Source organism: Morone saxatilis, unplaced genomic scaffold (assembly GCF_004916995.1).
Source record: "Morone saxatilis isolate NCDOM2014 unplaced genomic scaffold, NCSU_SB_2.0 Contig14, whole genome shotgun sequence".
NCBI classification, from domain to species: Eukaryota; Metazoa; Chordata; class Actinopteri; family Moronidae; genus Morone; species Morone saxatilis.
Genome location: NW_023339696.1, coordinates 13,184,962 through 13,196,686, shown reverse-complemented (window position 1 = coordinate 13,196,686; position 11,725 = coordinate 13,184,962). Strand labels below are relative to the sequence as shown.

Here is an 11,725-nt window from a genome sequence, read left to right as displayed (position 1 = left end):
AAACCACACCCACCTCCACAATAGCGCTTCACAAACATACTCAAAGACACTTCCTATGGCGATAAAAGAATAACAGAAAAAGCCAAGACAATATCAGTATAAAAACACTACTATAACAACTGTAAGCAACTATAAACAAAAGACAAAACAGCATAAAACAAAACGAAAAAGAAAACAGGTGGAGCAATAAAAAGGAGGGGGGGATCTTTTAATAGGCGGGTTTTGAGTGCATAGGCCATGGTGGCGTATGATGTGACCAAGGGGAAGCATGTAGAGGACAAAGAGGAAGAGTCCAAACACAGAACATTGGGGGACTCCCTGGCTGTATTGGACTTGGATTTGTTTATGCTGATGAACTGTTGATGATTGGAGAGTTATGATTTGAACCAGGAGACTGCAGTGGTAGTGATGCTGAGGGAGGACCCGAGGAGAGGATGATGGAATGGTTGATTGTGTCGAAGTAGAATCAGAAATTTGAGGGAGAGGACATTGAGGAGAGGACGTAATTTGTGACTTTGATCAAAGCTGTTTCTGTGCTGTGTTGGGTTGGGAGTCCAGGTGGGTTTTGAGTTGGGAAGCAATGGTGTGTTTCAGTATTTAAGATTGAAAGGGGAAATTGGAGATGGCTCTGTAATTCTTGGGAAATCAATGTCAAGGCCAGGCTTTCTGAGGATTGGTGTAACTGTGGCCAGTAGACAGGGAGGAGTTGATGACAGAGAGGATGAGCGGGCAGATAGCAGGGAGCTTTGACTAATGATCCAGGGCACAGGTGGCAGTCTTTATGCCAGACAGTGCTTTGTTGAGATCGGAGGAAGAGATCAGGGAAAACTGGAAGAATGACCGATCTGTTAGAGGGGGAGTGACAAATTCAGGGGTGGGGAGGGTGGTGCTTGCAAGGAGTGGGAGGAGTTATCCATGGGTTTGAGAATGATCATTTCACTGATAACTTCAGTTAATAGTTAATATAATTAACAAATAAATAATGATGTGTTATTATAGTTGAAAAACAAAATTGATCACATGGCATAACTATATATATTAAGGAACACAAATTACATCAATGGGCATTTCACTTGGAAAGACAGGAGGACTTTCTATGCCAAAAAACAATCTCAACACCTATACCAACCTGAAACTGAACAAATATTCAAATCCACTGAATTAATTGTATTATATTGTAGTGATGTGTCCTGACAAAACAAGGCTATTGAAAATGCAATTACCATAGAACTGAAACCTTGCAAACTGAAATTGGTAAGAAAACAGTAACACAACACACAATCCATTCGGCACAGAAATAGACCAATTTCGCCTTTTAATTAGGATCCAAAAAAGACAATATAATTCGACAAACACCTCAAAGCCAATGAGCCAGGCTCCTGCCATTACACAGCTACACACAGAGGAAAATGGAGACAAGTCCTTTTTAGTAAGCTGGTCACAAGGCTCAGCTCATCAACAGCGCACAGCCTCAGCACAGGCCTCACACAAACATGACCATCCAGATTAAAGCCAACGAGAAGGAATGTACATCCAAGGCAGATTATGAAAGACATAAATGACCACAACCTGGGCACTGAGACTGGTGGACACAAATAAACCTGGCAACCCAGAATAAGTTCTGCCAAGTTTCAGTTCTGTTATCAGAACCAAAGAGAGGTTAACTTCTGACTTCTCCTTTTCCTAATTTCTGACACTCAGTTGGTTCATCACGCTGCTAACACACCTTCGTACTGTCTTTCACAGTTTGGATATAATGTGGCTGAGTCAATCACTACATTCTTCTAATAAATCTGCAAAAACAGAATAGATTTAGTGATCTACAAAATGCTTTAGAACATCATTTGTTCAGGAATCTATTGCATCATGTCAGCAATGCTTCACTGATCCAGTATCAGCAAGAACTAGCCCCTGCGACAGAGCACAGGTAAGCCTCTAATTGACTTGTGTTACTTTCCTCAAAGCAAAAGCGACTGTAATGGTCCCTCTGCGCAAATTTTGTGAAGAAAATGTATGCTGCAACAGAGAGACCATTAAGAGGCAACGTGGCAATTCTAGTGAGGCATAGTGCTGCATAGACCATCATGAAGCATTTCAGCAATAATATTCTATCCTAAATGGCTGAACATTTATGGTTGATACATTAAAGCTTGCAAAATAAGGCACAAACCTGTGTGTTTGCATCAACTAATGTTCAAGGTAAAAATACTCAGGAGCAGTTAAAAAGATTAAGCCACAGCAACTCTGACACTTAATGGCATTTCATTGCTGCTTTCCATCTAAGATGGCATTTCAGTAATTTTAATGAAAGAATTTGCAATGTAACACAGGTGCAGGCTACATTTCTAAAACTGTTTGATTTAATTATTCTTGCATCGTCGATGAAAGACATCTGTGCTGTATAGTTTATCTTGTTTAGACAGTTTGTGTCATATCTAACAGGTGCTAAGGATCAGATATGTTTGATGATTAATTGCTCTAAAAACTGTTTTTCTTGAAATTGTGCAAAAGGCTGATTTTCAATAAAAATGTTCTATCTTTTTTGCAAAAAAAATAATAATATAAAACCATTAGTTTTAGCAGACATTTTGTTTGAAATACAAAATAAAGTGGTTTATTATTTATTTATGTTAGACAAAATACCTAATTGAAAAGAACTTAGAAATATCCATCCTATAACATAACTGACAACATACTCTGATGAAAGAATATCCACTCAATAATCATGTTGGATGCTCTGCAAACGTCACAGAGATGTCACCTTAATAAAGAAATGATCAGTTTGCCTATGTGCTCTGAACTAAACTAGGGCTGCACAATATGGTAAAAACACCATATTGCGATTATTTTGACAGACATTGCGATTGCAATACGATTCACGATTATAGTCGGAATTATCATTTTTACATCACAAATTGAATTTTCACTAAAACAAATATATTTTTAAAAAATCATTTCTATGCGAAATTTTTGGGGGTCTCTATCATGTTCTCTGGAGAACAATATCAGTAGGCAAGGGCATCTCTGCAGCACAGCAGTATTTATTATAATGCTGTTTGTCACACATTTTACCTTTATCAGAACATTGCTCTTGCATTTTTGATAATATTTCGATTAATTGTGCAGCCCTAAACTAACTAAATGAATTCTATTTCAGTGCATGGTTTATTTATTGCACTGGTTCTCAAACTATAGTACACGTACCACCGGTGGTATGCAAGCTCCCACTAGTGGTATGCGGAATAATCTCAGAAATATATATATCATTTTAAATGAAATAAAGGAATAAAGTTGACTCCTTTGTGAACAGACCATAGATGAACAGGGTAGGCCTACACTATATGAAAAAAAAAAAAGTTTGAGAAACATTATTTCAATGTACCCCTCTGACTCACCTACACATCACAGCGGATGCATTTGAATCGAAAGGCAGTTCAACTACAAATAGGGTGTACAGTACAAGTTTTGATGGCACGTAAAATTGCAGAGACCAAGAGGAACTTAATTTCCCATCCTACACTCGACAAATCAATCTTTCCTTCCCTTGGATGTCTTTTGTGAACGTTTGAGGCTTTTTATAAAAAAGGGCTACAATCAGGTACAAAATATGTCATGCCATAAGTAATTCTACCTTTGTCAACCTATTGGTTATATAGGAACTTCTAGGTTGGCTGTCAAGGCTTTATCGTTGTGTTTTTATTTGTGAGCTGTCTGGACAGTTTACATTATTTATGATGGTTATGGATTTTAACAAGACACCCACTACATCTTCCAATTGCATCACTGTGCCATACTCAAACTGTTTTATGATGCCATGTCCATTGTTCTTAGAAGATCTGAAATAAATAGATACTTGGTTATTTCTGACATGGAAAAATAACCAAGTATACTGTTCAGAAGGCATTGGAATTTTAAAATCTGTTTGCTTTCTTCAATCTTAGTCAATATGAAAAAGAATTATGCCCATGACACTGAACTTTCACTGATCATTAAAAGGATATATGTTGAAATCCTCCTCCGCCTCTTTTCTGTGTGTTCATCTGCTTTTACACCACTCTTTTAAATCAAAAGAGGTGGAAAATACAAGTAACAGCCAGATTTTCTGGTGAATTCTGAGAATCAGGAAAGCCTGCTGCAGTGTGCAAGATATCTTTGAAGATTTATTCGCAGCAAAACAACAACAGCCAACATACTGTAACTATAGCCATAAAGATACACAGGAATGGCTTCAAAATATCCTGGAGTAGTGGCCAAGTCAGGGTCACACGGCCTCAGTCCAATCGACAAATGTAGCAGGATTTGAAAATTGCCTTTCACTCATGGCCCCCATGGCACTTGACAGAGCTCAGGCAGTTTTATAAGGAATAATGGGGGTGAAAACGTATTGTCCAAATGTGCGAGGCTGGCAGACCCACACAGACTCGCAGGCTGTAATTGTCGTCAACGGTGCTTCTATTACACATTGACTTGAAAGAAAAAGACTTCAGAGACAGATGCTAGTGCCAAAGTGCCAAACAGTACACTGTTTTTTCTTTTCCCATTTGGACTCAGAGAGGCACAACGTCAATTCTCTGAGCTGCCCAACCTGTAGGACCCTTCTCATAAGACAGGTGAGTAGGTTAAGTGCCTGGTCATAAAGTATAGGTAAGTATTATAAAAAATGTTTGATGTAACCATTCAAACTGAGCTTCTTGAGTGTAATTAACATATGACCAGGGGGACTTTTATGTGTCTGTTATTTACTGTAGCTGCAGGCAATGTGCTTAGCCTTAAATATTGCTTCGTATTGATTAAGTCTGGGAATTTTACCTCATCTTAGGAAGCCTTTGTATTTATTGACGGGCAGTGACACAAAGGCGGAGTCGGATCTATATCTGGTCACAGTAGCAGCGACTGTTGCAGTTGAGTTACTGTAACTCTCAAACAACATCAGATAACTTAACTGTGGCCGGATGTGGGCTATTTTGCATGAAAATAAATAAATGAAGCACCTTCATGTGCCCCTGTCGGAGTTTTATTTTGGAAATCCGCAGCGGAAGTGTGGCGTTTTATTACCTTAACTTGTCTCCTCTGTCAGCCCCAATTACATGACGGTGTGTTATAAACTGGTGCCGAGAAAGACGCATCTCTCTTCTCTTCCCTTTCGTGTTTTTCCCCTGTAAAAGTAAACTGGAAACAGTTAAAGGATTACGTTGTTTTTCTCAGTTTCCACCCGAAACTACATTTTAGGACCGCGATAGCTGTGGAGAACCAGCACTTTACAGGGATGGATCCAGCTGGAAAGCTTTTACGCGTCGCACATCTTGGAGCGTCGACGCAGATGACAGAGTAGAAAAATATTTAAAAAACTTCACAGAATATTAGAGTAACTGCGCTCTGCGTGCGGACTGTATCATGAGGTACGGACTGGTGGTCCTCACTGCTGGCTTTACAGGTCTGCTCAGTTTTAGCCTCCTCGCTGTGGCTATTGGGACTGATTACTGGTACATCATCGATGTGAATAAACCCAACCATACAGGTCCAGACGACCTGAGTTCACATTCTGGACTGTGGAGAATTAATGAAGGTATGTTAATTAAAGCCCACACATTATAGTCTGTAGTTTGTATGTTATCTCTTTCAGGGGGGTTTAATACTTAATCAAGTATGGTTTGTGTGCGTGTGCGTGTGCGTGTGTGTATGAGAGCGAGAGAGATAGCTGTAATAAAATCGGACGCAGCCTTCATTTTTAACTTTTGCACTTATTCTCACGACACTATTGAGTGTAAAAGAAGGCTTTTGATTTTCTATCGATCTGTTTGAAGTCAGGAATCAGGCATGTTCTGACTTGTGAAAAAAGCATTGATCACAATATTGACTAAAAAATGAAAAATCATGGAGTGTATTACATGTGATGCTGTTGCGATCGAACATTATTATATAGCTTTTTATTTATGATCATATGTCTGATGTTGCTGCCTTACCGTGTGTATTGTCAGCAGGAGTCCACTGCAGAAGCTGTGTGTTTATTTCTCATTACTCCATTGGAAAACTCATGATTGCAAAAAGCTGAATTTCTGTTTTGTGACACTGGTGCACAGAAGAAGTGACATACCAGTGATTTTAGCTTGCAGGGATAAATTACTAACACTATGTATATGCTATGGGCTATGTACCTAATTATTAACTCCCCAATAAGATTCTTACATTTTAACTTTTCATTCAGGGAGGGGTGAATCCCACAGGATTAACAGATATATTAAATTATATCGCAAATGTTATTTTTTTTCTCCTTTCTAAGTAATAACAACTGTAACCCCTCACATCTGTATCAGCTGCCTGAAGGGAGCTGCAGGCAAACACGCAGGAGGCTGCGGAGAGATGCGAAAAGATTTTTTTCAGCACAGCTGCAATATAATCTGCTTGTTGGCAGCACAGCTTGGGGTCCTAGAGGTGTCCAATTTGTGGCTGGTGGCAGTTCACAGAGTAAATGTCAAGTAATGACACAACATATACCATAGTATGAGGCTCTTCCAGCAGTGCTCACCTGTGACATATTGGCACGAGTGGAAAATGCACTGACACAAAGTCTTGGAGCAAAACTGTCACACATGTAGGGCTGAGGAGATATGTGTCATACGAATGTCTCTAATTGGTTTGGTTAATTTAATGTGTTAATGGGTTATATTTATAAATATCATCATTATACATCACTATGATAAAAAAAAAAAACTGACACTGTTTGGTATCCAGTAACAAATTTGCAGCTCTGTCCACATATCCTGTCATGTGTGACCTTTTCCTTTAACATTTTCAGGAGCAAACAGGAGCTCTGTCATCCCTTCTTTCACAGCAAATATGTCCAGCCTGTCAGAGGCAGAAAGGCACCTTCTTGGTGAGTGGTGGTTTTGTTTATCAACTGACATAGGAGGTGATAAAAATTCAGATTTAAAGTAGTAAGTTGGCTGCTGAAGAAATTACATTTAAGTTTGCTGTCAGAAAACTCTAATCCAGAAGACATACAACATGCAAACATTTTGCAAAGAATAGTGCGTGTTTCCTTGCACTTTTGACACTGAAATGCAGTAATAAATTGTAACCGTGACAGAGGCTATCTTGATTTTAATACCCTACTGACAATGGGAATGAAAACCTACAATGGCTCTCTGGATGGTGGGAAATCAATCTGAAAGTCTTCACTGCATTTGCAAATGGTTGTACTCAGCAACAATTCTTAATTCAGATGACTTGTAGTAAAGTCTGAAGCAATAATCCTTTCTTTAAACACAGGAACTGTGTATTTGCACATGTGTCTTTGCAGGCTTGCACAAGGTGGTGGTCATCATGTTGCCCCTCAGCCTGGTCCTGCTGGTGTTTGGCTGGATCTTTGGGCTTGTCAGTTCGTTGGCCACCAGTCCCAAATTGCTGGCTGGATCAGCATCTTACTTTCTCTTCTGCAGTAAGTCCACACAGAATTTCGATTTTTTTTTTGTTTCTTTCTGAACCTGTAGAAATTACATGTGATTTGTGTGTAGGTGATCTGAAGTGAATGCTTTGTTTGGTTATAGTATGTCAGTGCAAGATGTACAGCGCAAGAAAAAGTGTGTAGGCGGCACATTTCACACATGTAGGTGCCACAAACACTATACTGTAGACAGTAATGATATACTGAGGACATGATTGTCTTACCTCCAGTTACCTCCATCAGTTATCATGATTGCAAACTGGGTCCTCAACATGATCTTAGACACCAAACATTCTCACTATGGATATGGACATAATTAACAGTATTGATCAAAGCATGTGGAGTGATTGCTGATCATGATGGAGTGGCAGAAAATTGCAGAAGAGCTTATCCCTGATTGAAAGCTTCTGTCAGACATCCCCCTGGAATCACCAGTAGGCTCTTTTTTAAAGGCCTTTCAAATAAAAGATCAACAAAATGTTATTTCCTTTTTGTAGAATCTGAGTGGTGAAATGGTTAGTTGGTGGGTCAAGACTGAAATAAATCATCAACTATTAGATGGATGACTGGATGCTGTGACATTTAGTACACACGTTTATGTTCCCCTCAGGATGTCTTTGGTGAACATGTGGCCATCATGCTAGCATTAGCATTTAGCTCAAAGCACCACTGTGACAAAGTACAGTGCTAGCATTGGTGTAGTCTTATTAAAATATAATTGCCTCATATCTGAATGGTGGACTGATAAACATAATATATCTCTTGAAACAATCAACATTCTTTGTATCTGCCCAAGGAAGAGAGCAGTGGTGTAGTGGTATCTGGAGAAATAGGTATACTTTTAATTTATGCCTCTTTGTTTTTTAAAGCATCCAGCAAAGGATAAAAAACCTGTGTTATAAACAGTGAGATGTAAGACTTTCCAAGAGCACTGATGGACTCTCTGATGCCCCTATGGTGGGTGAAACTTGATTAAGCGCCCTCTTGTGTGCCCTTACAGTAGACAGAATGTGATGCAGTACACTAAAAAACACTTAAAATGGATGGCTTAGAGTCACATAATAAACTCATTTTAATCTAAAACAGGGTTTGGAACTGTTTCACCATCCACACACCAAGTCTTGACCTCATGGTGCCCTCTTTATTTTATTCACCCCTATGCTTGAGACATCACTGTCCAACTGAATATGAGCTCAAAGATAAAAATGTCACCCTCTCTGATGAAACAGGAGAGTCCTCTGAGCAGACATGCCATACGTTTGGTCTATACTATAAGGAGACCCTAAACTGCTGGTTCCTTAAATGGCAATAGACACAATTAAAAGGACATGCTTTCATCAGTAGTACGGTAACAGTAAGATTGTTTTTTCTTTCACCAGGGTGGATTCAACCGTTGACCAGTCACAATAAATACAATATCCATCAAAGAATGAATTTAATCAGGTGTGAACTCAAAGGGAATGAGTTTGAATCTCGATTTGGGTGAGCTTGAGGGTGAATGCATGAATCCGTCACATAAGTAGAAGGTATTATTATATACTTCACCATCTCTGCTGACAGGGCCAGCCTCCCATGTCACACAGAAGAGACAGCTAAATTCATGCTTTGCACCGAATGTCCTGTCCACATCTCTACATCAAAAGACCTGCAAGCTCTTCCACTTTCAAAAACCACCTCTGACATTAGGTAAACAGAAAAGGGGTAATGGATTTCAGTGTTTTGTTCTGCCTTTTTTTCCCCCCTTCTTTTATACATCAGCAACCTATTTCTGAGTTTGAAATGTTAGTATGAGACATGGTATATTCAAACACAAACTTTATGTTGAGCTGTGCATCAATATGTCTTTGAAATCCCATTCTGAACACTAACATCACGTATTGCAGTATAAATGAATCTGAATCCTTGGACTGTGGACAGGCCTCTGGGAATGTGAGATCTGACAAAACTGACATTTCCATCTTGGACACTATTTACTTCTTTATCAGCTTCGACTCGCTGCAACTCAGGGTTGTTTTAAAAAACTACTCTTTTCTCTCTATTAAAATAGCTTTGCTTCTAAATGATCTTTAGCACATCCATCATTTCCAGTACAATATTAGTGCAGTAACAGTTCAGACCTCATAAAGTGCATGGGAACTATAAAGGTCATACTGTACACAAAAAACTACACATACAAAATTAATGTAGAATTAAAAGTGAAATCTCACCCATGTGGGAGGCCTAATATTCTGCAATGGACACCTGAGTGCGAGGCAGACCGTGTTCAGGAGTAGTGTACCAATCACTGTAGGTATTTTCTCCAATTAACACTGTAATTTGTAGTCTATGTGAAAATGATTTACCTGCCTTTCATGAAAAAGGAGCCCTACAGAACCCGCTGTGCCTCCTTTAGCACTGTTCATGACATATGTACTTATCTTTCTTTCTTTCTTTGTTTCTTTCTTTCTTTCTTTCTTTCTACTCTGTTGCACACAACTTAATAGACATTGAGAGGGAAGCCCACAGTTGTGATTTGTAATGATCAGTAATTAACAGAGGTTAATTGCAGCACACCATTGTGCAGTGTGTAGTGGTTCTGCCTTCTACCTTGCCACACTAAAGGTCAGTTCTGCATGTAGTAGCCACTACTCGATATTTAAGGGGTTTTGGGATTGACATTCAGTTATTCCTTTCAGCTCAACTCTGCGGTAATTGTGGTAATGCGAGATGTTTCATGTGTCTGTTTGGGAAGAAAAGATCAAAGACAATATGTAAATATATACAAACTTCATACTTACATCATAGGTTTCTCCTGTAGAGTAAATGATCTGATTAAATTGAGAAGAACCTTGCTAGAATAATTTGGACATGACTGGGAGAAAGACTTTTGTCTTGAAACTGCTTTAGATCTTTAATGCTAAATTGTTTCTCATTATTGGGCTCCGTAATGCCGGTGCAAGGGAATTTGGTGACTTGTTTTTTCCAACAGTGCCATTTGTCTGTTTCTGTGCGCCATCAGGTCTTTTTACCCTTACCGGGGTAAGCATCTACATCAAATACTCCAACCAGGCCATGGAGGAATTCCAGCGGATGGTGTCCCCGGAGAACCTGGCCAATGTGGATGTGTCCTTTGGCTGGTCCTTAGCCACAGCTTGGCTCTCCTACAGCCTGGAGGTGGCCACTGGCCTGCTGCTCATGCTAGCTGCCAGAATAACTCAGATGAAGGGTCATTATGACTCTGGTGTGGCCATCGCCATGTTATAGGTTTCCATGACAAAGTGAATCTAAAAACAACCCACAGGTTGGATAGTATATTATTGCTGTTGTTATTTATTTATTTTATTTTTGAAAAAAATAGCTTTGAGGAGTATTATAATACCATCAAGTGTGTCAAGGGCCAAAACAGCAAAATATAGATGCAAGCTGGCTTTACATAACTGCAACCATAGACACAGATTCTGAATAAGTGATGCTGTTGAACATCTGCTTCTTCATAGTTTTCAGTGGCTTGTTGTGATGCCTGCTGCTTTTCATCCTTTCAGTATGAATTTCTGCCCATTGTCCCAGTCTAAAAATGGTGTTTGCATTGTGGCCACACAAACAGAAAAAGAGGCTGCCCATTGAGAGTGTAATTACTACATAAATTAGCAGTATTTTCTTTTTCTTTGTAGTTTGAAGTTTTTTTTAGTCATTTCAGCCTTGTGCTGCCATATTAAAGTCCATATATATGTATAGCTAAACACTGTTGTAGTATGTATACAATTCTGTAAGAGTGTGTGGATCACATTTTATTCAGCAGTAGCTTTGTTGTGAGATATGTCTTTAAACATCTGTAATTTACAGAAAACCGCTTTATGTTTTCAATGCAAAACGACAAGTTAAGTTGAATGAGATCATTTTCTTTTTGACATGCACTATATGACATTTCCCACTTGAGGAGGACTTCTACACCTCCTCTGCACCCATATGTTACACTGCATTTAATGTGGTTCATATCAGTGGTTCAGGGTAATTCATTCAAGTTCTGCAGCAGAAAACCACCAGGCAATGGAGCCACTGAGTCTCTAACATGCAGTCACAACTGCTGTATTGTTGATCCATGTGCAAGAGAATGTTGCATCCCACAGCTTTTGAAAAGCAATTAGCATTTGGTCGATCATGCAGAAGTTAAAACAATTATGGCTGCTGAGTATTGTGACTTTTAGAGAAACATCTAGTTTGTGCCTCCTGCTTACAAACTTTATTCTTTTAGCCATTCTACTGGTGGGTGCATTAATCATCAATCAATCAATCAAGTTTATT

The 11,725-nt window shown here is 39.1% G+C and overlaps 1 protein-coding gene across 1 annotated transcript; it reads left to right on the top strand.

The window, feature by feature from the left end:
• Positions 1–5,135: 5,135 nt before the first annotated feature.
• LOC118323484 (transmembrane protein 235) lies at positions 5,136–11,126 on the top strand. The gene is made up of 4 exons (XM_035655458.1): positions 5,136–5,566; positions 6,797–6,874; positions 7,301–7,438; positions 10,443–11,126. Exons 1-4 carry the CDS (start codon positions 5,395–5,397, stop codon positions 10,685–10,687), a joined length of 633 nt encoding a protein of 210 aa, XP_035511351.1. The 5' UTR covers positions 5,136–5,394; the 3' UTR covers positions 10,688–11,126.
• Positions 11,127–11,725: the final 599 nt, after the last annotated feature.

What these genes read in the sequence shown, in the direction of transcription:
- LOC118323484 (XM_035655458.1), top strand. Translation starts at nt 5,395, where the DNA reads ATGAGGTACGGACTGGTGGTCCTCACTGCTGGCTTTACAGGTCTGCTC. An exon ending in ACTGTGGAGAATTAATGAAG is followed by an intron (nt 5,567 to 6,796) that starts GTATGTTAATTA and finishes TAACATTTTCAG; the next exon opens with GAGCAAACAGGAGCTCTGTC. An exon ending in ATCTTACTTTCTCTTCTGCA is followed by an intron (nt 7,439 to 10,442) that starts GTAAGTCCACAC and finishes GTGCGCCATCAG; the next exon opens with GTCTTTTTACCCTTACCGGG.